We start from the raw sequence: 26,377 nt of genomic DNA, 5'->3' as shown, positions 1-26,377 counted from the left end.
TGTCACTGGCTTAGACATTGAGTGGACCTGAACTCGTGCTTAGGACAGAAAGAAAACATAGAAAAATCCACCCTGTACGTATTTAGAGAGTTTAGCCTGTCTATTTCCCCTCATCTGTGACTTACCACAAGTGTAATTTGATATTTCAGCTGTTTTAGCCCAAGAATTCTCGCCAGCCTGGGCAGAACAGCTAATTTGTAAACACAGGATGTTAACCCCATGTCTGCTTCCATGAAAGCAGTAAGTAGCCACACTGCCAATGTATTGCAGGATTTGTAACAGCTGACACTAAAATGTTTTTCTTTAAAGCTTATTATGCTGTTGCTTATCTTTTAGAGCAGAGAGAAAGTTCTAGGTTCAGGTCCGCTTTAAGCAACTGTTCAAGCGTTGCAAACTGAAATCTTATTATCCTGATTTTTATACAGAACAGATAACCCAACATTTACAAGTGTGTTAATGACTGATAAGCATTAGCTTTTTACAAAAATAACTTGATATTTAAATGGACAGATCCACATACGGAATTACATTCTCCAGAATACAGAGGACAGCATGATCTTAGTAATAAGGCAGGATATTTATATTTCATACATTTTTTTTTTCTGGCTTAAGTGTCTCTTTAACCACTTCACCACTGAGGGGTTTTACCCCCTGACCACCAGAGCAATTTTCACCTTTCAGCGCTCCGTCCATTCATTCGTCTATAACTTTATTATTACTTATTGCAATGAAATGAACTATATCTTGTTTTTTCCGCCACCAATTAGGCTTTCTTTAGGTGGGACATTATGGCAAGAATTATTTTATTCTAAATGTGTTTTAATGGGGAAAATAGGAAAAAATGTGGGAAAAAATTATTATTTTCAGTTTCGGCCATTATAGTTTTTAAATAATGCATGCTACTGTAATTAAAACCCATGAAATTTATTTGCCCATTATTCCCGATTATAAAACCGTTTAAATTATGTCCCTATCACAATGTTTGGCCCCAATATTTTATTTGGAAATAAAGGTGCATTTTTTTCAGTTTTGCGTCCATCCCTAATTACAAGCCCGTAGTTTATAAAGTAACAGTGTTATACCCTCTTGACATAAATATTTAAAAAGTTCAGTCCCTAAGGTAACTATTTATGTTTTTTTTTTTATTGTATATATATATATATTTGTTATTTTTTTAAATTACAAAAAAAAAAAAAATTGGGGAGTGTGGGAGGTAATGAGTTAATTTATTATGTAAAACAATTTATTTGTATGTGTAAAATGCATTAAGGTGTAGTTTACTATTTGGACACAAGATGGCCACAGTGAGTATGTTTACATGCGACCTGTAAGCGACCGGAAGGACGCTTACAGGAAGCAGTAGGAGGCTGGGAGACTCACAATGATCGCGCTGTTTCTGAAAGAAGCAGCAGATCATTGCGGGGGCTTAGATCAACGAACGGGAATGGATTTTCCCGTTCATTGATCTCCGGGCAAGCGGGCGGCGGCGTGCACGAGCGGCGGGTGCGCGCGCACGAGCGGCGGTAGCGCGGACAGCGGCGGGAGCGCGGAAGGTACGGATTTCTCCGTCCCTGGTTTTTTAGGAGGGAAAAAAGTGACAGAGAAATTCGTACCGCCGGGGGTAAAGTGGTTAACTATGGGGATGGGGGGCTGCCATGTTTCTTTCCACACACGAGGCAGTGAGCACCAGCAGATCACAGTATGGATGGAAGCAGCAGATTTGGGCGCATGAGACAAGTGGACAAAAGGGCGCCCCATTCACTCCCATTATAAATATTGTTTAATGGGCGCCGAACAGGGAGGGGGCTATGCCGCGCAGGAGGAGATCTCAGCCCCTGGTGGGGCGATTTTCATCCTGTAAAGTGCTGTACGCGCAGCTAGCACTTTGCTAGCCGGGCGTACAGCTTGATCGCCGCCGTACAGCTTGATCGCCGCCGCTCTGCGGCGATCGCCCGCACGTAGCGGCGCAAGAGGGCCCCCGCCAGAGCCCTGCGCTGCCCGGACCAATGAGTTCCGGGCGGCGCTATGGGCTGGATCGGAGACATCTGACGTCAGGACGTCCATGACGTCATTCCGATCGTCGCCATGGCGACAGGAGAAGCCAATCAGGGGAGCGCGTTATATACGCGTTCCCCTGTTTGCTATTGTTGCCGGCGACGATCGAACTAGAGGGACACTTGCGCCCTCTAGTGGAGTTTCATGTAGCTACCACTCTGGTAGCTTTACATGAAACATAAAAAAAATTTTTTTAAAAAATTGGATTTCTGCAATTTTTGCAGAAAAAATTAACCGCCAAGGAGGTTAACGTTTTACAAACGGCGCCCAGAGATTTTTAATGTTTTGTAACTGTGCTTGTGATGATTTACGTTTAGATAATGAGCCTGTGATGAATAACGTTTATAAAAATACTAAACATATGTATCCTATTTAATTAAAACATTATTTAACATTTTAACCCTTACTTTTTGTAAAACATTATTATTCACAAAATAAAGCGATCAGTACGTAACGTAAATTGCAATATATTTTTTACAATCACTATTTGTAAAACATTTCTAAAACATTATTATCCACCCCCAAAAATTATTTAAATTTTTTTATTTACATTTTTCATTTATTAATGTTTGTAAAACATTATTATCCATAGGGTGTCTTAGGTTTAGGCACCACCAGGGGGGTCTTAGGTTTAGGCACCACCAGGGGGGTCTTAGGTTTAGGCACCCCCAGGGGGGTCTTAGGTTTAGGTACCCCCAGGGGGGTCTTAGGTTTAGGTACCCCCAGGGGGGTCTTAGGTTTAGGTACCCCCAGGGGGGTCTTAGGTTTAGGTACCCCCAGGGGGGTCTTAGGTTTAGGCACCACCAGGGGGGTCTTAGGTTTAGGCACCACCAGGGGGTCTAGGGGTTAGGGATGGGTACAGGGAGGGTTCTATGTGAGAGTAGGGTTAGGTATAGTTTTAGTACAATTTTAATAATACTAATCAACAGTTATTATGAATGTACTTATATTAATATCATTGTTATAAACAATATTTTCACATTTTATTATAATAATAAATGATAAACCAAGATTATTCATAACAATATATAATTATAATGTTTAAACAAATAATACAGTTTTTTTAACAAATGTAATTATAAGTTTCAGTTTAGAAACAGGGAAGATTAACGTTTTAAGAATTGCCGATTTCATACACATTATTTAATGATTTATAAATTCTTAAAACACTATTTGTAAACGAAATTCTACACAATATTTTTATAAACGATAATACTGCTTATCATTTACACCACGCGCCCTTTTTTCCCGACGCCCTTTTTTGATGTACGCGTATGGATAGCATTCCGGGAATGCGGAAAAAGCTACGCATGGCCAGTCCTGACGGGCCTGTCGGCAAAAACGAGACTAGCTGGCAGCGGGGGACCAGAGGATTAGTGAGTGGCTGCGAGGGCACAGAATTGCTGCAGGGGGCTGGTAGAAGCCCCAGGTGAGTATTACTCATTTTTTTTCTGGCTTAAGTGTCTTTTTAACTATGGGGATGGGGGGCTGCCATGTTTCTTTCCACACATGAGGCAGTGAGCACCAGCAGATCACAGTATGGATAGCTACTGAGAGGTATACCTTTGGTTACTAGCTCCATATAACTGTAGTGCAGCATTGGGGAAATCCATTTACTGTATATTCTGGCGTATAAGATTTTTTAACCCCTGAAAATCTTCTGAAAAGTCAGGGGTCGTCTTATATGCCGGGTGTCATTGATGCCGGGTAATACGCCCTATCCTGTTACCGACGCTCATATCTCGCTGCTGAGGACTGTAGTGAAGTAGCGCAGGCGCACATGTGTGAGAAGGAGGCAAATAGGATAGAAGGGGCGGGCCAGACGGGTGAAAGAGGCGTGTTTTATGGGCACAGCGCAATCTATTCTTCCATACAGCTCTGATAAACAGGTAGACAAGGAGAGCTGACCAATCCATTTAGGGAGAGGGAGAGCTGACCAATCCAACCAGCCAGTCGCCTATATACTGTTATATACTGGGTATCACATACAGTACAGCACCAGTATCTGTTCATACATAGCACCAGTATATGATATTTGGTGTGCGTTGGAAGAGGGGTAGTCTTATACGCGCAGTCGTCTTATATGCCGGAATATACGGTATATATGTTTTGTTTTATAAGTTCCCATATCCTTTAGTTTTTGCGTTTCTACGTACTGTGAATATCGCACTCTGCTCACACTATAGCCCCATATAGTCAATGGCGTACTGATGCCCAACTATCTACCCGGGTGATTGGCTGGTTTGGATTATTTTGACTGATTTCTTTGTTTCTGTCCGTACTCGGAAGCCCCCTGTATCTGATCCCCTTTCCCTCTCTATAGGAGAGTACATGAACCTGCAAGGCCCAATCCACATTCCAAATCTTTTTTTGATCGGAAGATGGTTTGTCAATGGATGAACAGTCAATCAGTTGTCCATACACTGTACATGATATCTGATTTTGTAAGATTTGTGCTGTCGATCAAACTGTTCAGGAAGTGAGTCATAATACCATCTCCCCCCCCCCCCCCCCCCTTTCTTCCACCAAGCTGATGATGCGCATGTTCAGATGCACTGAATACATTATTTTCTTTCCATACACTTAGCAATGTGAGTTGCTGTTGTATGATGTAAGGATAACGCATCATGATGTGATGAGAAGCACATACAGGTTATTTTGTGTTTGCTACTATGAAATATAAGGAAAGAAACAAAATTAAAGTGGGTGCTTATGGTATTGCTTTTTATCTAAATTCCTTCATGTATGCCCACCTTAAAGGATACCTGAACTGAGAGTGCCATATTTATTTCCTTTTAAAAATGCCAGTTGCCTGATGTCCTGATGATTTCTTTGGCTGCAGTAGTGTCTGGATTACACCCCTGAAACAAGCATTCAGCTAATCTTGTCAGAAACGCCTGATCTGCCTGCTTGTTTGGGGGCTATGGCTAAAAGTATTAGAGGCAGATGATCAGCATGGCAGCCAGGCAACTGGTATAGTTTACAAGGAAATTAATATGGTAGCCTCCATATCATTCTCAGTTTACGTGTCCTTTAAAGGACAACTGAAGTGAGAAGGAATTGGAGACTGCCATATTTATTTCCTTTTAAACAATACCAGTTGCCTGGCAGCCCTGCTTATCTATTTGTCTGCAATTGTGTCTGAATAACACCAGAAACCAGTATGCACCTAATAATGTCAGATACACCTGATCTGCATATGCTTGTTCAGGGCCTATGGTTAAAAGTATTAGAGGCAGAGGATCAGCGGGGCTACCAGGCAGTGCAGTTTCTAGGCTAAAATGCACCCAGGGCGAGGGTGTAAAAATTGCGCCCCCCCCCCCCGAAGCAAGGTATGGGTGCCCGCAGTGTAAGTTAGCCAGGTCTAGTTGCACTCAGTATAGATTCCCCCAGAATAGGTACCCCAGTATAGGTAGCCAGCTATAGGTCCCCCCTGTATAGGTAGCCAGGCATAGGTGAGCCAGTATAGTTGCCTCCGGTATAGGTTAGCCAGGTAGGTGCCTCCATTATAGGTAGCCAGTATAGTTGCCCACAGTATAGGTTAGATAGGCAGGCGTCCCCGGTATAAGTTAGATAGGTAGGTGTCCCCAGTACAGGTTAGCTAGGTGGGTGCCTCTAATATAGGTAGCCAGAATAGTTGCCCCCAGCATAGGTTAGATAGGTAGATGCCCCCAGTATAGGTTAGTTAGGTAGGTGCCTCCAATATAGGTAGCCAGTATAGTTGTCACCTGTATAGACTAGCTAGGTAGGTAGGTGCCCCCAATACAGGTTAGATAAGTTAATGCTCCCACTATAGGTTAGATAGGTAGCTGCCCCCCAGTATAGGTTAGGTAGGTGCCCCCCAGTATAGGTTAGATAGGTAGGTGCCCCCCAGTATAGGTTAGATTAGGAAGGTGCCCCCCAGGATAGGTTAGATAGGTAGGTGCCCCCCAGTATAGGTTAGATTAGGTAGGTGCCCCCCAGTATAGGTTAGATTAGGTAGGTGCCCCCCAGGATATGTTAGATAGGTAGGTGCCCCACAGGATAGGTTAGATAGGTAGGTGCCCCCAGTATAGGTTAGATTAGGTAGGTGCCCCCAGTATAGGTTAGATTAGGTAGGTGCCCCCCAGGATAGGTTAGATTAGGTAGGTGCCCCCCAGTATAGGTTAGATAGGTAGCTGCCCCCCAGTATAGGTTAGATAGGTAGGTGCCCCCCAATATAGGTTAGATAGGTAGCTGTCCCCCAGTATAGGTTAGATAGGTAGGTTCCCCCCAGTATAGGTTAGATTAGGTAGCTGCCCCCTCAGTATAGGTTAGATTAGGTAGCTGCCCCCCAGGTTAGATAGGTAGCTGCCCCCCAGTATAGGTTAGGTAGGTGCCCCAGTATAGGTTAGATAGGTAGCTGCCCCCCAGTATAGGTTAGATAGGTAGCTGCCCCCCAGTATAGGTTAGATAGGTAGCTGCCCCCAGTATAGGTTAGATAGGTAGCTGCCCCCCAGTATAGGTTAGATTAGGTAGGTGCCCCCCAGTATAGGTTATATTAGGTAGCTGCCCCCTCAGTATAGGTTAGATTAGGTAGCTGCCCCCCAGGTTAGATAGGTAGGTGCCCCCCAGTATAAGTTAGATAGGTAGCTGCCCCAGTATAGATTAGGTAGCTGCCCCCCAGTATAGGTTAGATTAGGTAGGTGCCCCCCAGTATAGGTTAGATTAGGTAGGTGCTCCCAGTATAGGTTAGATAGGTAGCTGCCACCCAGTATAGGTTAGATAGGTAGGTGTCCCCAGTATAGGTTAGATTAGGTAGGTGCCCACAGTATAGGTTAGATAGGTAGCTGCCACCCAGTTTAGGTTAGATAGGTAGGTGCCCCCAGTATAGGTTAGATTAGGTAGGTGCCCCCCAGGATAGGTTAGATAGGTAGCTGCCACCCAGTTTAGGTTAGATAGGTAGGTGCCCCCCAGTATAGGTTAGATTAGGTAGGTGCCCCCCAGGATAGGTTAGATAGGTAGGTGCCCCCCAGGATAGGTTAGATAGGTAGGTGCCCCCAGTATAGGTTAGATTAGGTAAGTGCCCTCCAGGATAGGTTAGATTAGGTAGGTGCCCTCCAGGATAGGTTAGATAGGTAGGTGCCCCCCAGGATAGGTTAGATAGGTAGCTGCCCCAGTATAGGTTAGGTAGATGCCCCCCATGATGGAGGGGGGAGCCGCAGCCGCGGGGAGGGCAGCCCGACCTCTCCCTCCCTTCCTCTACCCGGGCCGCCCACCGTGCGATTCCCCCCTCAGAGTGCAGAGTAATGCAGCAGGGAAGCGCTATGCAAAACTACTCACTTCGCTGGCTCCAAGCGCTGCTCTCTCCCCCCCCCCCCCCCCCGAAGCAAGTTATGGGTGCCCGCAGTGTTATGGGTGCCCCCCAGTATAGGTTAGATTAGGTAGGTGCCCCCCAGGATAGGTTAGATAGGTAGCTGCCACCCAGTTTAGGTTAGATAGGCAGGTGCCCCCAGTATAGGTTAGATTAGGTAGGTGCCCCCCAGTATAGGTTAGATTAGGTAGGTGCCCCCCAGGATAGGTTAGATAGGTAGCTGCCACCCAGTTTAGGTTAGATAGGTAGGTGCCCCCCAGTATAGGTTAGATTAGGTAGGTGCCCCCCAGTATAGGTTAGATTAGGTAGGTGCCCCCCAGTATAGGTTAGATTAGGTAGGTGCCCCCCAGGATAGGTTAGATAGGTAGGTGCCCCCCAGGATAGGTTAGATAGGTAGGTGCCCCCAGTATATGTTAGATTAGGTAGGTGCCCCCAGTATAGGTTAGATTAGGTAGGTGCCCCCCAGGATAGGTTAGATTAGGTAGGTGCCCCCCAGTATAGGTTAGATAGGTAGCTGCCCCCAGTATATGTTAGATAGGTAGGTGCCCCCCAATATAGGTTAGATAGGTAGCTGTCCCCCAGTATAGGTTAGATAGGTAGGTTCCTCCCAGTATAGGTTAGATTAGGTAGCTGCCCCCTCAGTATAGGTTAGATTAGGTAGCTGCCCCCCAGGTTAGATAGGTAGCTGCCCCCCAGTATAGGTTAGATAGGTAGCTGCCCCCCAGTATAGGTTAGATTAGGTAGGTGCCCCCCAGTATAGGTTAGATTAGATTAGGTAGCTCCCAGGTTAGATAGGTAGGTGCCCCCCAGTATAAGTTAGATAGGTAGCTGCCCCAGTATAGATTAGGTAGCTGCCCCCCCCCCCCCCCAGTATAGGTTAGATTAGGTAGGTGCCCCCCAGTATAGGTTCGATTAGGTAGGTGCCCCCCCAGTATAGGTTAGATTAGGTAGGTGCCCCCAGTATAGGTTAGATAGGTAGCTGCCCCCCAGTATAGGTTAGATAGGTAGCTGCCCCCCAGTATAGGTTATATTAGGTAGCTGCCCCCTCAGTATAGGTTAGATTAGGTAGCTGCCCCCCAGGTTAGATAGGTAGGTGCCCCCCAGTATAAGTTAGATAGGTAGCTGCCCCAGTATAGATTAGGTAGCTGCCCCCCAGTATAGGTTAGATTAGGTAGGTGCCCCCCAGTATAGGTTAGATGCGTAGCTGCCACCCAGTTTAGGTTAGATAGGTATGTGCCCCCAGTATAGGTTAGATTAGGTAGGTGCCCCCCAGTATAGGTTAGATTAGGTAGGTGCCCCCCAGGATAGGTTAGATAGGTAGCTGCCACCCAGTTTAGGTTAGATAGGTAGGTGCCCCCCAGTATAGGTTAGATTAGGTAGGTGCCCCCCAGTATAGGTTAGATTAGGTAGGTGCCCCCCAGTATAGGTTAGATTAGGTAGGTGCCCCCCAGGATAGGTTAGATAGGTAGGTGCCCCCCAGGATAGGTTAGATAGGTGCCCCCAGTATAGGTTAGATTAGGTAGGTGCCCCCAGTATAGGTTAGATTAGGTAGGTGCCCCCAGTATAGGTTAGATTAGGTAGGTGCCACCCAGGATAGGTTAGACTAGGTAGGTGCCCCCCAGGATAGGTTAGATAGGTAGGTGCCCCCCAGGATAGGTTAGATAGTTAGCTGCCACCCAGTTTTTGTTAGATAGGTAGGTGCCCCCAGTATAGGTTAGATTAGGTAGGTGCCCCCCAGGATAGGTTAGATAGGTAGCTGCCACCCAGTTTAGGTTAGATAGGTAGGTGCCCCCCAGTATAGGTTAGATTAGGTAGGTGCCCCCCAGTATAGGTTAGATTAGGTAGGTGCCCCCCAGGATAGGTTAGATAGGTAGGTGCCCCCCAGGATAGGTTAGATTAGGTAGGTGCCCCCAGTATAGGTTAGATTAGGTAGGTGCCCCCAGTATAGGTTAGATTAGGTAGGTGCCCCCAGTATAGGTTAGATTAGGTAGGTGCCACCCAGGATAGGTTAGACTAGGTAGGTGCCCCCCAGGATAGGTTAGATAGGTAGGTGCCCCCCAGGATAGGTTAGATAGTTAGCTGCCACCCAGTTTTTGTTAGATAGGGAGATGCCCCCCAGTATAGGTTAGATTAGGTAGGTGCCCCGGAGGATAGGTTAGATAGGTAGGTGCCCCCCAGGTTAGGTTAGATAGGTAGGTGCCCCCAGTATAGGTTAGATTAGGTAGGTGCCCCCAGTATAGGTTAGATACGTAGCTGCCACCCAGTTTAGGTTAGATAGGTAGGTGCCCCCAGTATAGGTTAGATTAGGTAGGTGCCCCCCAGTATAGGTTAGATAAGGTAGGTGCCCCCCAGTATAGGTTAGATTAGGTAGGTGCCCCCCAGGATAGGTTAGATAGGTAGGTGCCCCCCAGGATAGGTTAGATTAGGTAGGTGCCCCCAGTATAGGTTAGATTAGGTAGGTGCCCCCAGTATAGGTTAGATTAGGTAGGTGCCCCCAGTATAGGTTAGATACGTAGCTGCCACCCAGTTTAGGTTAGATAGGTAGGTGCCCCCAGTATAGGTTAGATTAGGTAGGTGCCCCCCAGTATAGGTTAGATTAGGTAGGTGCCCCCCAGTATAGGTTAGATTAGGTAGGTGCCCCCCAGGATAGGTTAGATAGGTAGGTGCCCCCCAGGATAGGTTAGATTAGGTAGGTGCCCCCAGTATAGGTTAGATTAGGTAGGTGCCCCCAGTATAGGTTAGATTAGGTAGGTGCCCCCAGGATAGGTTAGATAGGTAGGTGCCCCCCAGGATAGGTTAGATAGGTAGCTGCCCCAGTATAAGTTAGGTAGGTGCCTACCATGATGGAGGGGGGAGCCGCAGCCGCTGGGGAGGGCAGCCCGACCTCTCCCTCCCTTCCTCTACCCGGGCCGCCCTCCGTGCGATCCCCCCTCGGAGTGCAGAGTAATGCAGCAGGGAAGCTCTATGCAAAACTACTCACCTCGCTGGCTCCAAGCGCTGCTCTCTCGCCGCCAGTCTCCTCTCTACCTACAGGCTTATACATACACACGCTGCTAAACAGGAAGCAGCGTGTGTGTGTATCAGCGTGTAGGCAGAGAGGAGACTGGCGGCGAGAGAGCAGCGCTTGGAGCCAGCGAGGTGAGTAGTTTTGCATAGCGCTTCCCTGCTGCATTACTCTGCACTCCGAGGGGGGATCGCACGGAGGGCGGCCCGGGGAGAGGAAGGGAGGGAGAGGTCGGGCTGCCCTCCCCGCGGCTGCAGCTCCCCCTCCATCACAGCGCCCCCCTCCCAGCAGCGCCCCAGGCGGCGGCACGCCCCGCACGGTCGTAGAAACGGCCATGCTACCAGGTAACTGGTATTGCTTAAAAGGAAATAAATATGACAGCCTTCATATACCTCTCACTTCATTTGTCCTTTAAGTACAGCTACCAAACGGTGTCAAAAGTACCTCGGCTATCCTCCAGATACCTTACTGTGATCCAGCTGTCTCTGGCCCACACAGGATAGAGGCCTGACTTGAAGCTCCGCCCATCCCTTCCTGCCACATCCAACCCCATGACAGGCTTATTTTGTAGAATGGCTGAATGTGAAAGGGGGAAAAAGCAGCTTCTATTATTGGATGTGATCCTGACTGATATTAGTTGGACTTTTGTGTACTCAGCCTGTTCAGGCCCATTTTTATGTTATTAGCAGAACATGATTTTAAAATATGCATAAAACCAGTTTTCATAAAAATAGTTGCTGCACTAATTCTCGTTTCCCAAGCTCAGGAACCACCAGCTGCCAGCTCACTCAGGCCTCTTTCACATGGGCGGCTGAACTGCGCATTTGCGTTTGTGGTTCTGCTTCCTATCGGCCGAGATTCGTGCAGCACCCAGATGCCATGCAGCCAAATGGCAGCATTAGTAACCACACATCGGTGGCTAGTACAAGGTGCAGTTAGGCCTAGGGACCACTAGAGAGCAGCATTTTGGAATCACCTAGTGCTAAATTAATGAAAGTCAATGGAGGGCATGCCACAGTAGCGACTGCGATTTTCCAAAATCCCAATCGCTGCAGCATTTGCACTTGTATATAGGATCGCTGCAAAGTCGCTTTTCAACCACCATACAGAACAATTTTGTGGTCCTTTACTGCCAAATCTATGGAAATTTCAAATCACTATGGAAATCGCAATCACTGTACAAATTGTACAGGGCAGTAGGGGAGAGACCGGTACTAGATGTCAGCTGGCAGTGTGGCCCCGAGTCATTGCTACTCATAAAATGTGCACACCAGAAAGGACATCCATATAGGTGAAGACAGACATAGTGGCACTGGATCAGACAGACGGGTACATTTATTGTGGTTTGGGGTACAGACAATGTAGTATATGTAGGCATACAATGCCCAGCACACACCGTCACCCACCTTTGTCGCCTAGAATGGTATGTCTTTAATATGAACAACATGTGTTTACAGTTGTCACCTTTTGCACTTGGAATAAATATTTGACAGCAGTGCCGGTCTCCTCTCCTCTCTCTCCCTCTTCTATGCAGCACAATACTGTTACTATTGACCAGAGCACGCAGTCTTAGCCACGTAGTGCATGCTACATTGTGGGTCCTGCCAATTAAGCTCCTCGCTCAAGTACAATTCTTTTTGCTACAGTGCCAACCTAACAACCTTTCCACCTTGAAACTTCCAGACAATGTAGTATAAAGTGGGAGGGGTAAGAGCAGGGGTCGAGTCCTGCGTGGACGCGGGTGAACGGCGTCCACCCACTTTTTCTTCAGCGTGGACGCCGTTCACCCTGGCTTGTGTGGAGGGGAGCAGAGCAGAGAAGGCGAGCTATGGGGACAGCGGGGATGGGCGGACATCCCCCCCCCCCCCCATCCCTCACCTTCATGCTCCCCTTCCTGCCTCTCCCCTCCAGTGCTGTGAAGTGTCGGGCCCGGCGGAAAAAGTGGGCAGAGACTTACCGCCTTCTTCCGGCCGCAAGGGACGCTCCGCTCTGTGTGCGGCTAGAAGACCAGACTAGCCGCACACAGAGCAGAGCGTCCCTTGCAACTGGAACGCGGTAAGTCTCCGCCCACTTTCGCCGCCGGGCCCGACACTTCACAACACTGGAGGGGAGAGGCAGGAAGGGGAGCACGAAGGTGAGGGATGGGGGGGGGGGAGATGTCCGCCCATCCCCGCTGTCCCCATAGCTCTCCTTCTCTGCGCTGCTCCCCTCCTGCTGGCGGCAAACCTGGCTACCTGGGCACATATCCCACTGGCTATATATACTGGGCACATATCCCACTGGCTATATATACTGGGCACATTTACCCATGCCTATATATACTGGGCACATATACCCCTGGCTATATATACTGGGCACATATACCCCTGACTACATATACTGGGGACATATCCCACTGGCTACATATACTGGGCACATATACCCCTGGCTATATATACTGGGCACATATACCCCTGGCTATATATACTGGGCACATATACCCCTGACTACATATACCGGGGACACATCCCACTGGCTACATATACTGGGCACATATATCCCTGGCTACATATACTGGGGACTACTATACTCAGGGCCGGTTCTACCGCCGTGCGGCCCGTGCCGCCGCCCTGAGCGCTGCTGGGAGGGGGGCGCTGTGATGGAGGGGGGAGCCGCAGCCGCGGGGAGGGCAGCCCGACCTCTGTCTCCCTTCCACTCCCCGGGCCGCCCTCCGTGCGATCTCCCCTCGGACTGCAGAGTAATGCAGCAGGGAAGCGCTATAGAAAACTACTCACCTCCCTGGTTCCGATCGCTGCTCTCTCGCCGCCAGTCTCATCTTTCCATAGACGCTGATACACACACACACTGCTTCCGGCTAAATAGGAAGCAGCGTGTGTGTGTATCAGCGTCTATGCAGAGAGAGGAGACTGGCGGCGAGAGAGCAGCGATCGGAACCAGGGAGGTGAGTAGTTTTCTATAGCGCTTCCCTGCTGCATTACTCTGCAGTCCGAGGAGAAATCACACGGAGGGCGGCCTGGGGAGTGGAAGGGAGGGAGAGGTCGGGCTGCCCTACCCGCGGTTGCGGCTCCCCTCTCCATCATGGGGGGCACCTACGTAACCTATATTGGGGCAGCTACCTATCTAACCTATCCTGGGGGGCAGCTACCTATCTAACCTATCCTGGGGGGCACCTACCTAATCTAACCTATCCTGGGGGGCACCTACCTAATCTAACCTATACTGGGGGGCACCTACCTAATCTAACCTATACTGGGGCAGCTACCTATCTAACCTATCCTGGGGGGCACCTACCTATCTAACCTATCCTGGGGGGCACCTACCTATCTAACCTATCCTGGGAGGCACCTACCTATCTGACCTATCCTGGGGGGCACCTACCTATCTAACCTATACTGAGGGGCAGCTACCTATCTAACCTATACTGGGGGGCACCTACCTAATCTAACCTATACTGGGGGGCACCTACCTAATCTAACCTATACTGGGGGGCACCTACCTAATCTAACCTATACTGGGGCAGCTACCTATCTAACCTATCCTGGGGGGCACCTACCTATCTAACCTATCCTGGGGGGCACCTACCTATCTAACCTATCCTGGGGGGCACCTACCTATCTGACCTATCCTGGGGGGCACCTACCTATCTAACCTATACTGAGGGGCAGCTACCTATCATCTAACCTATACTGGGGGGCAGCTACCTAATCTAACCTATACTGGGGGGCAGCTACCTAATCTAACCTATACTGGGGGGCAGCTATCTAACCTATACTGGGGGCAGCTACCTATCTAACCTATACTGGGGGCACCTACCTATCTAACCTATACTGGGGGCAGCTACCTATCTAACCTATACTGGGGGGCAGCTACCTATCTAACCTATACTGTGGGGCACCTACCTAACCTATACTGGGGGGCAGCTACCTATCTAACCTGGGGGGCAGCTACCTAATCTAACCTATACTGAGGGGGCAGCTACCTAATCTAACCTATAGGGCAGCTACCTAATCTAACCCATACTGAGGGGGCAGCTACCTAATCGAACCTATACAGGGGGGCACCTACCTATCTAACCTATAGTGGGAGCATTAACTTATCTAACCTGTATTGGGGGCACCTACCTACCTAGCTAGCCTATACAGGTTACAACTATACTGGCTACCTATATTGGAGGCACCTACCTAATTAAAGGGAAGGTTCAGGGAGGATGGCTAAAAAAGAAAAATCAATTTCCACTTACCTGGGGCTTCCTCCAGCCCGTGGCAGGCAGGAGGTGCCCTCGCCGCCGCTCCGCAGGCTCCCGGTGGCCGACCCGACTTGGCCAGGCCGGCTGCCAGGTCGGGCTCTTCTGCGCTCCAAGGCCCGGCACTTCTGCGTCCCACGCCGGCGCGCTGACGTCATCGGACGTCCTCCGGGCTGTACTGCGCAGGCGCAGTAGTTCTGCGCCTGCGCAGTACAGCCCGGCGGACGTCCGATGACGTCAGCGCGCCGGCGTGGGACGCAGAAGTGCCGGGCCTTGGAGCGCAGAAGAGCCCGACCTGGCAGCCGGCCTGGCCAGGTCGGATCGGCCACCGGAGACCATTGGGAGCCTGCGGAGCGGCGGCGAGGGCACCTCCTGCCTGCCACGGGCTGGAGGAAGCCCCAGGTAAGTGGAAATTGATTTTTATTTTTAAGCCACCCTCCCTGAACCTTCCCTTTAACCTATACTGGGGGCATCTACCTATCTAACCTATGCTGGGGGCAACTATTCTGGCTACCTATATTAGAGGCACCCACCTAGCTAACCTGTACTGGGGGCACCTACTACCTATCTAATTTATACCAAGGACGCCTGCCTATCTAACCTATACTGGGGGCAACTATACTGGCTACCTATACTGGAGGCACCTACCTGGCTAACCTATCCCGGAGGCAACTTTGCTGGCTCACCTATGCCTGGCTACCTATACTGGGGGGGACCTATAGCTGGCTACCTATACTGGGGTACCTATTCTGGGGGAATCTATACTGAGTGCAACTATACCTGGCTAACCTATACTGCGGGCACCCATACCTTGCTGCGGGGGGGGGGGGGGGGAGGGCAATTTTTACACCCTCGCCCTGGGTGCATTTTAGCCTAGAAACTGCACTGACTATACTCATGGCTACTTATACTGGGGACACCTATAGACCTGGCTACCTGTGGGTACCTATTTTGGGGGAACTGCTGTCAGATTATCTGCATTTTTGTGGAACCGCTGTTATGTATTTTGCGGAACAGCTGCCAGATTATGTGTATGTTAGGGGAATGGCTGCTGCCAGATTACGTGTATTTTGGGGAACTGCTGCCAGATTGTGTATGTTTGAGGGACCACTACTGCCAGATTATATGTCCTTTGGGTGTTACGTGTATTTTGGGTGATCCGCTGCCAGGTTTCTCGTATTTTGGGGAACTGCTTCCAAATTATGTGTATGTTGGTGGAACTGCTGCTGCCACATTGTCTATTTTGGGGGAACCACTTCCATATTATCTGTATCTTTTTGGCTGAAATGTTGTCAGATTACATCTATTTTTGGGGGATACACTACGGCAGAGCTCAAACTTCCTCGTCAGACCTTTTACATCACTGCTAAGGTCATGTATATTTGGCCCGACCCATGACCACGCCCACAGTGTGCTTGACCACGCCCATTTTTGGGTGCGCCGCGCAGGAGTTCTCCAAATGAGTCCACTCACTTCTTTTCCCAGGACTAGACCCCTGGGTAAGAGGATCCTGACAGCTCTTCAGAAGCTACACTTTAGCCTCTGAAAAAGTGTGTAACCATAAAACGGCTATCAGGCTCCTCCTACCCCCCACTGCATACCACGTTGTCTGTACCTATGAACCACAATAAAAGTACCCTTTGTCTGATCCAGTGCGGCTATATCTGTCTTCAACTGTACAAACTGCTTGCTTTAAATTCATAATCGCTTAAAGCCAATGGGTACCGGTTTTAAAAACAAAAAGTTAGATACTCACCTAAGGAGAGGGAAGGCTCGGTCCTAATGAGCCTTCCCTCTCCTCTCCCGGTGCTGCGCTGGCTCCCCCGTTCGCGTCCGCCGCCGCAGGGACTTCGGAGGTCTTCGGGAGCACTCGGGCTTCCGAAGACGGGCCGCTCCATACTACGTACGCGCGAGCGCGTCATAGAGGGCGCTCGCGCATGCGTAGTAAGGAGCGGCCGCGTCATTGGGAGCCCGAGTGCTCCCGAAGCCTTCCGAAAGCTCCATTCGGCATGCGGAAGTGGCAGTATTTGACCGAACTGGTCGAATACTGCCACAGGGGATCCTGCGCGGGACCGGGCACCGGGAGAGGAGAGGGAAGGCTCATTAGGACCGAGCCTTCCCTCTCCTTAGGTGAGTATCTGACTTTTTGTTTTTAAAACAGGTAAACATTCACTTTAAGAAACACCAGAAAACACTCTGAAAAAATGCAGCAATCACTCTGAAAAAAATCGCTACCAAAAGCGCTCAGCAATTGGTGCTTTCTAGTGGATCCCAGCCCTGAGGCCTGCTGGGACGTACTACAGATAGCTGATCACTGTCGCTCAACGTTTTTGCTACTGTTTTGTAGAGCGTTTTCAACAGCAATCCCCCGCCTTTTTTGTAGCGGTTTTATTTTATTGCTGTCAATAGCAAAAGCCATTGCAATTAACAATTTAAAGTTCTGCAAGGGATTTTGGGTAGCAGTTTGGTGGTTTCTGGGTCGTACAAGAGCTGTAAAATCGCTATGTATAGAGTTTGAAATTTGGCTTTAACCCTCCTGGCGGTTTATCAAAATCCGCCAGGGGGCAGCAAAGCCGTGTTGTTTTTTTTTTAAATTCTCGCTACATGATAGCCGCTGCTCAGCGGCATCCTCCCAGCCCCTCCGATCGGAGATCAGGAGATCCCGTTCAAAGAACGGGATCTCCTGGAGGGCTTCACCCGCCATGGTGACGGGCGGGATGACGTCACTGACATCATCGACGTCGTGACGTCAAAGGGGACTCCGATCCACCCCACAGCGCTGCCTGGCACTGATTGGCCAGGCAGCGCACGGGGTCTGGGGGGGGGGTGCGGCGCGACGGATTGCGCCGGATCGTCGGGTAGCAGCGGCGATCAGATTGCAAACGCAGCTAGCAAAGTGGTAGCTGAGTGTAGCAAAAAAAAATTATGCAAATCGGCCCAGCCGGCCTGAGCGGTGCCTTCCGGCGGCATAGCCCGAGCTCAGCTCGGGCTTACCGCCAGGAAGGCTAAGAAACACCACAGCTGTGAAACAGCCCTCATCCAAGTCTGCAACGATCTGCTCATGGCAAGGGACAGAGGGGAATGCTCCATCCTAATCCTGTTGCATCTCTCAGCGGCTTTTGATACAGTTGACCATGAAATCCTGCTTAAAGAGGAACTGTAACGACAAAACGGCCCCTGGGGGGTACTCACCTCGGGTGGGGGAAGCCTCAGGATCCTAATGAGGCTTCCCACGCCGTCCTGCGTCCCTCGGGGGTCTCGCTGTAGCCCTCCGTACAGCGGTGACGCAATATTTACCTTCCTGGCTCCTGCGCTGGCGCTCTGATGGCTGTCGGCGCCGAAGTAGGCGGAAATACCCGATCGCCGTCGGGTCTGCTCTACTGCGCAGGCGCAAGTTTCCGGCGCCTGCGCAGTAGAGCGGACCCGACGGAGATCGGGTATTTCCGTCTATTTCCGTGCCGAAAGTCGCCACAGCGCCCCCGCTGGAGCCAGCAAAGGTAAATATTGAACTGACAGTCGGCACAGTCGCCGGCTGTTCGGAGGGCTGCGGCGAGACCCCCGTGGGACAGAGGACGGCGTGGGAAGCCTCATTAGGATCCCGAGGCTTCCCCCACCCGAGGTGAGTACCCCCCAGGGGATGTTTTTCATGTTACAGAGTCTCTTTAACAGACTGCAGAAGTACTGTGGCATCAGTGGATCAGTCCTCCAGTGGTTCAGATTATTCCTTACTGACAGAACACAGAGAGTGTCCTTAGGTCCTATAATGTCCAAACCTGCACCTCTACAATTCGGAGTGCCACAAGGATCAATCCTATCCCTTCTGCTGTTTGCAATCTACATGTTGCCACTCGGTACACTTATCCTACGTCATGGCCTGACGTACCACTGCTACGCCGATGACACACAGCTATACCTGTGCTTCAAACCTGGTGGAACAGACCCTACCCCAAAAATAAACTCTTGCTTAGCTGAGCTACAGGCATGGATGAATGATAACTGGTTGAAACTGAATGCTGACAAACTGAGGTCCTGTTTGTCCAAAGCCAGCACTCGCCATCAAAACGGCTCTATCCTAAAGCAACACCAATCAGGATTGGGAATTCAGACATAAAAAGCTCCAACCTTGTGCGCAGCCTTGGCGTGCTAATGGATGGGGAATTGAGTTTCAGAAACCAAATTTCATCTGTAGATAAATCTTCCTTCTTTCATCTGAAGAACATTGCAAAGATTAAACATCTGATTCCCCCAGAGGATCTTCCAACCCTAGTCCACGCCTTCATCACATCACGGCTGGACTACTGCAATGCCCTTTATGCTGGCCTCCCCAAAAAGGACCTGCGTCGCCTGCAATTAGTGCAGAATGCTGCTGCCAGATTGCTAACAAACCAGCCTCGCCACTGTCACATTACACCGATCCTTCGCTCACTGCACTGGCTACCAGTAGAATGGAGAATACTCTTCAAGATTGGACTGCTGACATTCAAATCCCTGCACAATCTGGGCCCTGGATACATGAAGGACCTGCTGAAGCTGCACCACACCTCTCACAACCTCAGATCAGCAAGTTCTATAAACTTGGTCACTCCCTGAGTGCACCTCAAAAAATCTGGAGATAGAACCTTCTGTCATGCTGCCCCTATTCTTTGGACTCCCTGCCACACCCAGTAAAGACAGCACCATCCCTGGAGCTATTCAAATTCAGACTGAAAAGCCACCTGTTTAGCCTGGCATTTCCAGACTTATAAAATTCTTCCTCTGTACCACGATGGTCGGAGCCATGCTTATGCGCTTTGAGTCCCATGGGAGAAAAGCGCTCTACAAATGTTATTTGTTGTTGTTGTTGAAAAGTGATTTTGCTGCAATCCTATACTTAACATTAAATCATGATCGCTAGCAAAATGCTGGCAAATGAGGCAAAGCCAAATTGCAAATTTAGCCAAATCGCAATTACTTCAGTTGGCTCACCTCCTACCATTTTTATTGGCAGTGATTTTTAGAATTGCCGGCAATTCCTAGAATGACCTAACTGTGTAACAGAAAACCATTACATGTAACATCTAGGAGGTGGCTGCAGCCCACTCAGATGTGTATGTGGAGGGGACCCCTCACTACCTTTGCCTGACACTTACACTGCAAGTGCCTGCCACCAGATCCATGGGAGCAGCAGGCACTGGATCTATCTCTGTCCACTGCCTGTGTGGAAGAGGCCTAAATCAGTCTCTTCCTTTTAATCCCATAGGCATGCAGGGGGAAGAGTTATTGCTTCATCAGCTGAAGCCACACCTCTCTGCTGACGGCCTATCATGGCTCAGCCGCTAGTAGAAAGGTGTGGCTTCAGACTAACTAAGAGATTAAATGAACAGGCAGCTGGGGGTTGATGAGGAGGCCATGATTATTAATGAATTGGTGCAGAAGTTTTTTTTTCATTTAGCAAAAGAAAGCAAAAATAGTGTTCTATCAAATGGATATAAACGAACTGTGCCAGGACTGGGGCTTTAAGCGACTGAAAGGTTGTGGATTTTGCATCAGAACCACCATATGGTGCACCCAGGGCTGGCGGACTGCCAGAGACCACAGGAAAAGATGTGCAGTATAAAACACCTTGTGGCAGCTGCACCTCACCAGTAGTGTCTGTTTATGGACATCACAAACTGCGACTGTTAAAGGGACACTTAAGTCATCCCAAAAAAATGAGTTTTACTCACCTGGGGCTTCCAGCAGCCCCCTGCAGCTGTATCATGCCCACGCAGACTCCATAAGATGCTCCTGGCCCCGCCGGCAGCCACTTCCGGTTTCGGCGACAGGAGCCGACAGGCTGGGAACACGAGTGATTCTTCGGGTTCCCGGCCACAATTGCGCCCTCTATGCTGCTATATGAAATATCCTCTATGCTATAGCAGCATAGAGGGCGCTGTTGTGGCCGGGAACGCGAAGAATCACTTGTGTTCCCAGCTTGTCGGCTCCTGTCGCCGAAACCGGAAGTGGCTGCCGGCGGGGCCAGGAGGATCGGAGGGAGACTGTGTGGGCACTGGACAGCTGCAGGGGGCTATTGGAACCCCCAGGTGAGTAAAACTCATTTTTTTGGGATGACTTAAGTGTCCCTTTAAGCTAGAGAAAGCAGCAGAGAGGATGTCCCACCTGCCTTGTTGCATATTGGATGTTAATAAAGGCACAATGGCGTTTGTGCACTACAGGCGCAGGTCAGTACTTAAGAGGTAAGGACGGACACACGCGTTTCTCCTGAATGAGGCTCCGCCTTGCCCTGAGCGTTGAGCATGAGGATGATATCCAAGAGAAAGGCGCCACCTTCATAAATGTGCGTAGATGGATGGCGGAGCTGCTTCCTGTTCACTCACATGAAAGCTTGCTGTCAAAGCTGGAGAGGGCCCCTGCGAAGGCCTGCAGAGCACACATGGGGTAGCTGTAATCCAGGGTGAAGAGGTCCTCTGCTACCCGGCCAAACTGCATGACAATGTACTCGGCTAGAGGGGGAAAAGAGGAGGCCAAGGTCAGACGCAGAGACAAACCTACATAAAACCAGCAATACACAACCGCAGTCAGGAGTGTGGAAGGTTAGGGCAGTTAACAGTGGAGACAATGATGAAAGTATTACTTAAAACTTTAAAAGTGAAAAACAAGACATTTGATCAGACGCGTAACTAGAGGGGTGCAGGCATGGCTTGTGCCATGGGCGCCCATGCACCCATGGGCGCCATGCCTGCCCCATGCCACCATTGTACTGTCTGCCGCTGTGCCTGCGCCCCCCTCACGCAATGCTCCGATGAGTCCGATGAATGATTGCTGCCCCTCCGCCGCCTGAGCATCCTCTTTACAGCCAGTATCAGACCTCCGATCAGCGCGTAAGCAGAGACAGAGTAGGACGCACACTCTTTGCGCCCGGTGTACGCCAAATGCGGAAGTGACTAATGACGTCACTTCCGCATTTGAAGTACACCGGGCGCGAGTAGAGTGTGTCCTTCTATGCCTCCACTGTCGTGCTGATCGAAGGTCTGATACTGGCTGCAGAGGATGCTCAGGCGGCGGAGGGGCAGCAATCATTCATCGGACTCATCGGAGGACTGGTTGCCGACAGGTAACACCTAACGAGCACCCAGCCCATGCCTGCACCCAGCCCATGCCTGCACCCAGCCCATGCCTGCACCCAGCCCATGCCTGCACCCAGCCCAAGCCTGCACCCAGCCCAAGCCTGCACCCAGCCCATGCCTGCACCCAGCCCATGCCTGCACCCAGCCCATGCCTGCACCCAGCCCATGCCTGCACCCAGCCCATGCCTGCACCCAGCCCAAGCCTGCACCCAGCCCATGCCTGCACCCAGCCCATGCCTGCACCCAGCCCAAGCCTGCACCCAGCCCATGCCTGCACCCAGCCCAAGCCTGCACCCAGCCCATGCCTGCACCCAGCCCAAGCCTGCACCCAGCCCAAGCCTGCACCCAGCCCAAGCCTGCACCCAGCCCAAGCCTGCACCCAGCCCATGCCTGCACCCAGCCCAAGCCTGCACCCAGCCCATGCCTGCACCCAGCCCATGCCTGCACCCAGCCCATGCCTGCACCCAGCCCATGCCTGCACCCAGCCCAAGCCTGCACCCAGCCCAAGCCTGCACCCAGCCCATGCCTGCACCCAGCCCAAGCCTGCACCCAGCCCATGCCTGCACCCAGCCCAAGCCTGCACCCAGCCCATGCCTGCACCCAGCCCAAGCCTGCACCCAGCCCATGCCTGCACCCAGCCCAAGCCTGCACCCAGCCCAAGCCGGCACCCAGCCCAAGCCGGCACCCAGCCCAAGCCTGCACCCAGCCCAAGCCGGCACCCAGCCCAAGCCGGCACCCAGCCCAAGCCGGCACCCAGCCCAAGCCTGCACCCAGCCCATGCCTGCACCCAGCCCATGCCTGCACCCTGCACCCAGCCCATGCCTGCACCCAGCCCATGCCTGCACCCAGCCCATGCCTGCACCCAGCCCATGCCTGCACCCAGCCCATGCCTGCACCCAGCCCATGCCTGCACCCAGCCCATGCCTGCACCCAGCCCATGCCTGCACCCAGCCCATGCCTGCACCCAGCCCAAGCCTGCACCCAGCCCAAGCCTGCACCCAGCCCAAGCCTGCACCCAGCCCAAGCCTGCACCCAGCCCATGCCTGCACCCAGCCCATGCCTGCACCCAGCCCATGCCTGCACCCAGCCCATGTCTGCACCCAGCCCAAGCCTGCACCCAGCCCATGCCTGCACCCAGCCCATGCCTGCACCCAGCCCATGCCTGCACCCAGCCCAAGCCTGCACCCAGCCCAAGCCTGCACCCAGCCCATGCCTGCACCCAGCCCATGCCTGCACCCAGCCCATGCCTGCACCCAGCCCATGCCTGCACCCAGCCCAAGCCTGCACCCAGCCCATGTCTGCACCCAGCGCCCATGCCTGCACCCAGCCCATGCCTGCACCCAGCCCATGCCTGCACCCAGCCCATGCCTGCACCCAGCCCAAGCCTGCACCCAGCCCATGCCTGCACCCAGCCCATGCCTGCACCCAGCCCATGCCTGCACCCAGCCCAAGCCTGCACCCAGCCCATGCCTGCACCCAGCCCATGCCTGCACCCAGCCCATGCCTGCACCCAGCCCATGCCTGCACCCAGCCCATGCCTGCACCCAGCCCATGCCTGCACCCAGCCCAAGCCTGCACCCAGCCCAAGCCTGCACCCAGCCCAAGCCTGCACCCAGCCCATGCCTGCACCCAGCCCATGCCTGCACCCAGCCCATGCCTGCACCCAGCCCATGCCTGCACCCAGCCCAAGCCTGCACCCAGCCCAAGCCTGCACCCAGCCCAAGCCTGCACCCAGCCCAAGCCTGCACCCAGCCCATGCCTGCACCCAGCCCATGCCTGCACCCAGCCCAAGCCTGCACCCAGCCCAAGCCTGCACCCAGCCCAAGCCTGCACCCAGCCCTAGCCTGCACCCAGCCCAAGCCTGCACCCAGCCCAAGCCTGCACCCAGCCCAAGCCTGCACCCAGCCCAAGCCTGCACCCAGCCCAAGCCTGCACCCAGCCCATGCCTGCACCCAGCCCAAGCCAGCCAGCGCCCTGCCCCAGCAAGCCTGCACCCTGCTTCAGCAAACCAGCAACTTGTTCAATCCAGGCATCACCCTGCCCTAGAAAGCCATCACCTTACGCTAGGCAGCAGTCTGCCCCAAGGCAGCACCCTACCACAGCCTGCACCATGCCTCAGGCAGCCAGCATCCTGCCCCAGCCAGCTCCCTGCATACAGCCCTCAGCAAGCACACTGCGCCCAGCCAGCAATTGGGGGACAGCTCTAATATCATGGGGATACAAATTGCTACCTAATACTAATATATATGTGCACATGGCTACTTAATTATTTTATCTGGGGAACATGGCTACTTATTTATTAATGCAGGGTGGACTTGGCTACGCAATATTCTTATCTCAACACACCTGGGACCTGCCTATTTAATTTGTTTGTTGTGAAACACCTGGCTATTTAACTATTTTATTTGGAGGTGTGTGACAATTTTATTATTTTATCTGGATGATGGCTTGTGGGTCTGTGGATCTATGTATCCTGGGGGCGGGGGGGCATTTTAAACTCTGGTATTTGGGTAATCCAGTTGCTTACCTCTAGTATCTAGGGACACATTTGTCTCATCTCAGTGGTGCAGGCTGCAGAGAAAAGCTAAACTGCCTCTTTGGCAGTATTGAATTGTAGTCTCTCATCTCTTATTGGACTGGAACCTTTCAACCTGCCTGAGAGACCTTTCAACCAATAAACGGGGGGGGCGCAATTTCAGTCTTTGCCATAGGCGCCATATTACCCAGATACGCCTCTGCATTTGATAATGGTATCTGTGGCGAATAAAATGGCATATCGCGCCACTGATGACGCATAGCGATTGCGCCATCAGTAGACATGACATTCTCGCTGAAAAATGACAAGCAGATATCTTTTCTCTCTCTGCTCTTAAAAAGCAGAGCTCAGTAACTTCCCCCCACTCCTGTGAGGTCAGAAAGGAACGTGGTCAACCCCCTAGGCAGAGCCATTTGGTGCACAGCTCATTCCCCCAAAGGAACTAGCTCCAACTAGTAAGATAAGAGATTCCCTCCAAAATCATACAATCAAACAAAGATAACTTTTATGTATTTGTAATTCAAAATAGCCTTGTCGCAGAAAGACAAAAAACACATTTTCTGATACCTAGAAATCAGTTCTATCATTCACCTGAACTACAATTTTCTAACTGTCAGGAATCCGTAGGAAAACCACTTTATCCGGCCTGCGTAGAGCGAATGCGATAGAATAGGCATGTATAGCCTCGTTTGATACAGGGTCGCAGGCCGCTTATGAATATAGCCTCGGATTTGCGATGCGCCAATCTGGGGCGGAGTCACACAGAGAATTCATAAATGTTACATTTTTTGCTCTGAGTCTGGGGGGTGGCAACCTGATGATTAGGAGGTAATACCGCCTTAAACACACCTACTTTCCAGGTAGTGACAGCCCAAAACTCAGGTCCTATAAAAGTGGGGCGGGACCAAACCCACCCAGTTCTCCAAATTCCATCGACCAGGAAAGTCCAGGCATGCGTTCAAGGGGAACCGACGCATGCTGTGTTTAAGGACTCTTAACATTAATGCCTACTTTTAAACTGGACTCTGTTTCTTCATTCTCCAAATGGACTGCAGCCATAACTACGTAAGAACTTTCTAATTTTACTCCTTTATTTTTAAGCTTTGTGATATATGTTAATTGGTGTATATAACTGTATGTAATGCATTTTTGTTATTAAACATTTTAAAAATCGTTTAGCGGTTATGACCTGTTGCTGAACATGCACAATCGTACCTATTCTCCTGAAATCGCTACCCTGTGTTTAATAGAAGTGTACCTTTATAACCCGTATGCGAGAACCCGGCCCAGATATAAAGATCTGACCCAGGTTCCTGCATACTGCTAAGGGTTAATAGAGCGTTCTCAAAGTCCTAGTATAAATACAGTAGCGGGTTGTGTAACCCGCTTGGTGGCAGATCTTTGAATTGTATGTTTGTGGTGAATCCTTTGGTGTCTGAACGCTCCCTCCGCGAGTCGGTTCATCAAATTGCAAAGTCGGGTTACCCTTCGTGATGAGCAAAATGACCGCGTGAGAGGATTTCTGAAGCTGATCGATTGACCCCATCCGCAGACCGTCTGTAATAAGACGGCGGCCTGACCGCATTCAGCAAGCGGAACGCGGAGGTTTGGCCGCGTCCGCATCAGCGGCACCATCCACCACATGGTCGCATGCGGAACGCGGAGAAACATCCGCATCGGCGTTGCGATCCACCGTTCGGTCACAGGCCTCTCGGCGTACTTTACGTCGAGGCTGTGGTCCGGTTCTTCCCTCACAGGCCTCAGGGCCTGCCACACACCAACGCTATCCTCAATCCAGTCTGGACCCCGTAGGGGCTGCGCGCGTGTGCAATAAAGCCTTTTATACTCTTAGAAGGAGAGTCAGCTGACCAGCTGGTCAGCTGACCAGCTGGTCAGCTGACCTCAGTAAGGTCCTTGAGCTGTGCTGCAAGGTCCTTGAACTGTGTTGTGATTGGCTGATTGGCTGGGCGGGCTGGTTGAGCCCAGCACAGTATAAAAGCAGGCATTCTGTCAGTTGCAAGTTGTCTGCAGTAAGCGTTACTTTGTGATAGCCCTCAGACCTTAGCTAGATCCGAGAGAGACAGTCCTAGCTGGAGCAAGG

General features: G+C 51.1%; 1 protein-coding gene across 1 annotated transcript in view; it reads right to left on the bottom strand.

Moving 5' to 3' along the window:
- Positions 1–25,822, bottom strand: part of LOC137562386 (tubby-related protein 3-like) — a 41,158-nt gene extending 15,336 nt beyond the window's left edge. Inside the window, exons 1-3 of the mRNA XM_068273723.1 lie at positions 25,762–25,822; positions 20,991–21,116; positions 10,836–10,967 (exon numbers count right to left, since the gene is read on the bottom strand). Of these exons, the coding sequence (XP_068129824.1) occupies positions 10,836–10,967; positions 20,991–21,116; positions 25,762–25,822 (319 nt within the window). The remainder of the gene's footprint in view (positions 1–10,835; positions 10,968–20,990; positions 21,117–25,761) is intronic.
- Between the last annotated feature and the right edge of the window lie 555 nt (positions 25,823–26,377).

This window comes from Hyperolius riggenbachi, chromosome 3, assembly GCF_040937935.1.
Source record: "Hyperolius riggenbachi isolate aHypRig1 chromosome 3, aHypRig1.pri, whole genome shotgun sequence".
Taxonomy (NCBI): domain Eukaryota; kingdom Metazoa; phylum Chordata; class Amphibia; order Anura; family Hyperoliidae; genus Hyperolius; species Hyperolius riggenbachi.
The sequence above is the reverse complement of the archived record's forward strand: the minus strand, read 5'-3'. Positions and strand labels throughout refer to the sequence as shown.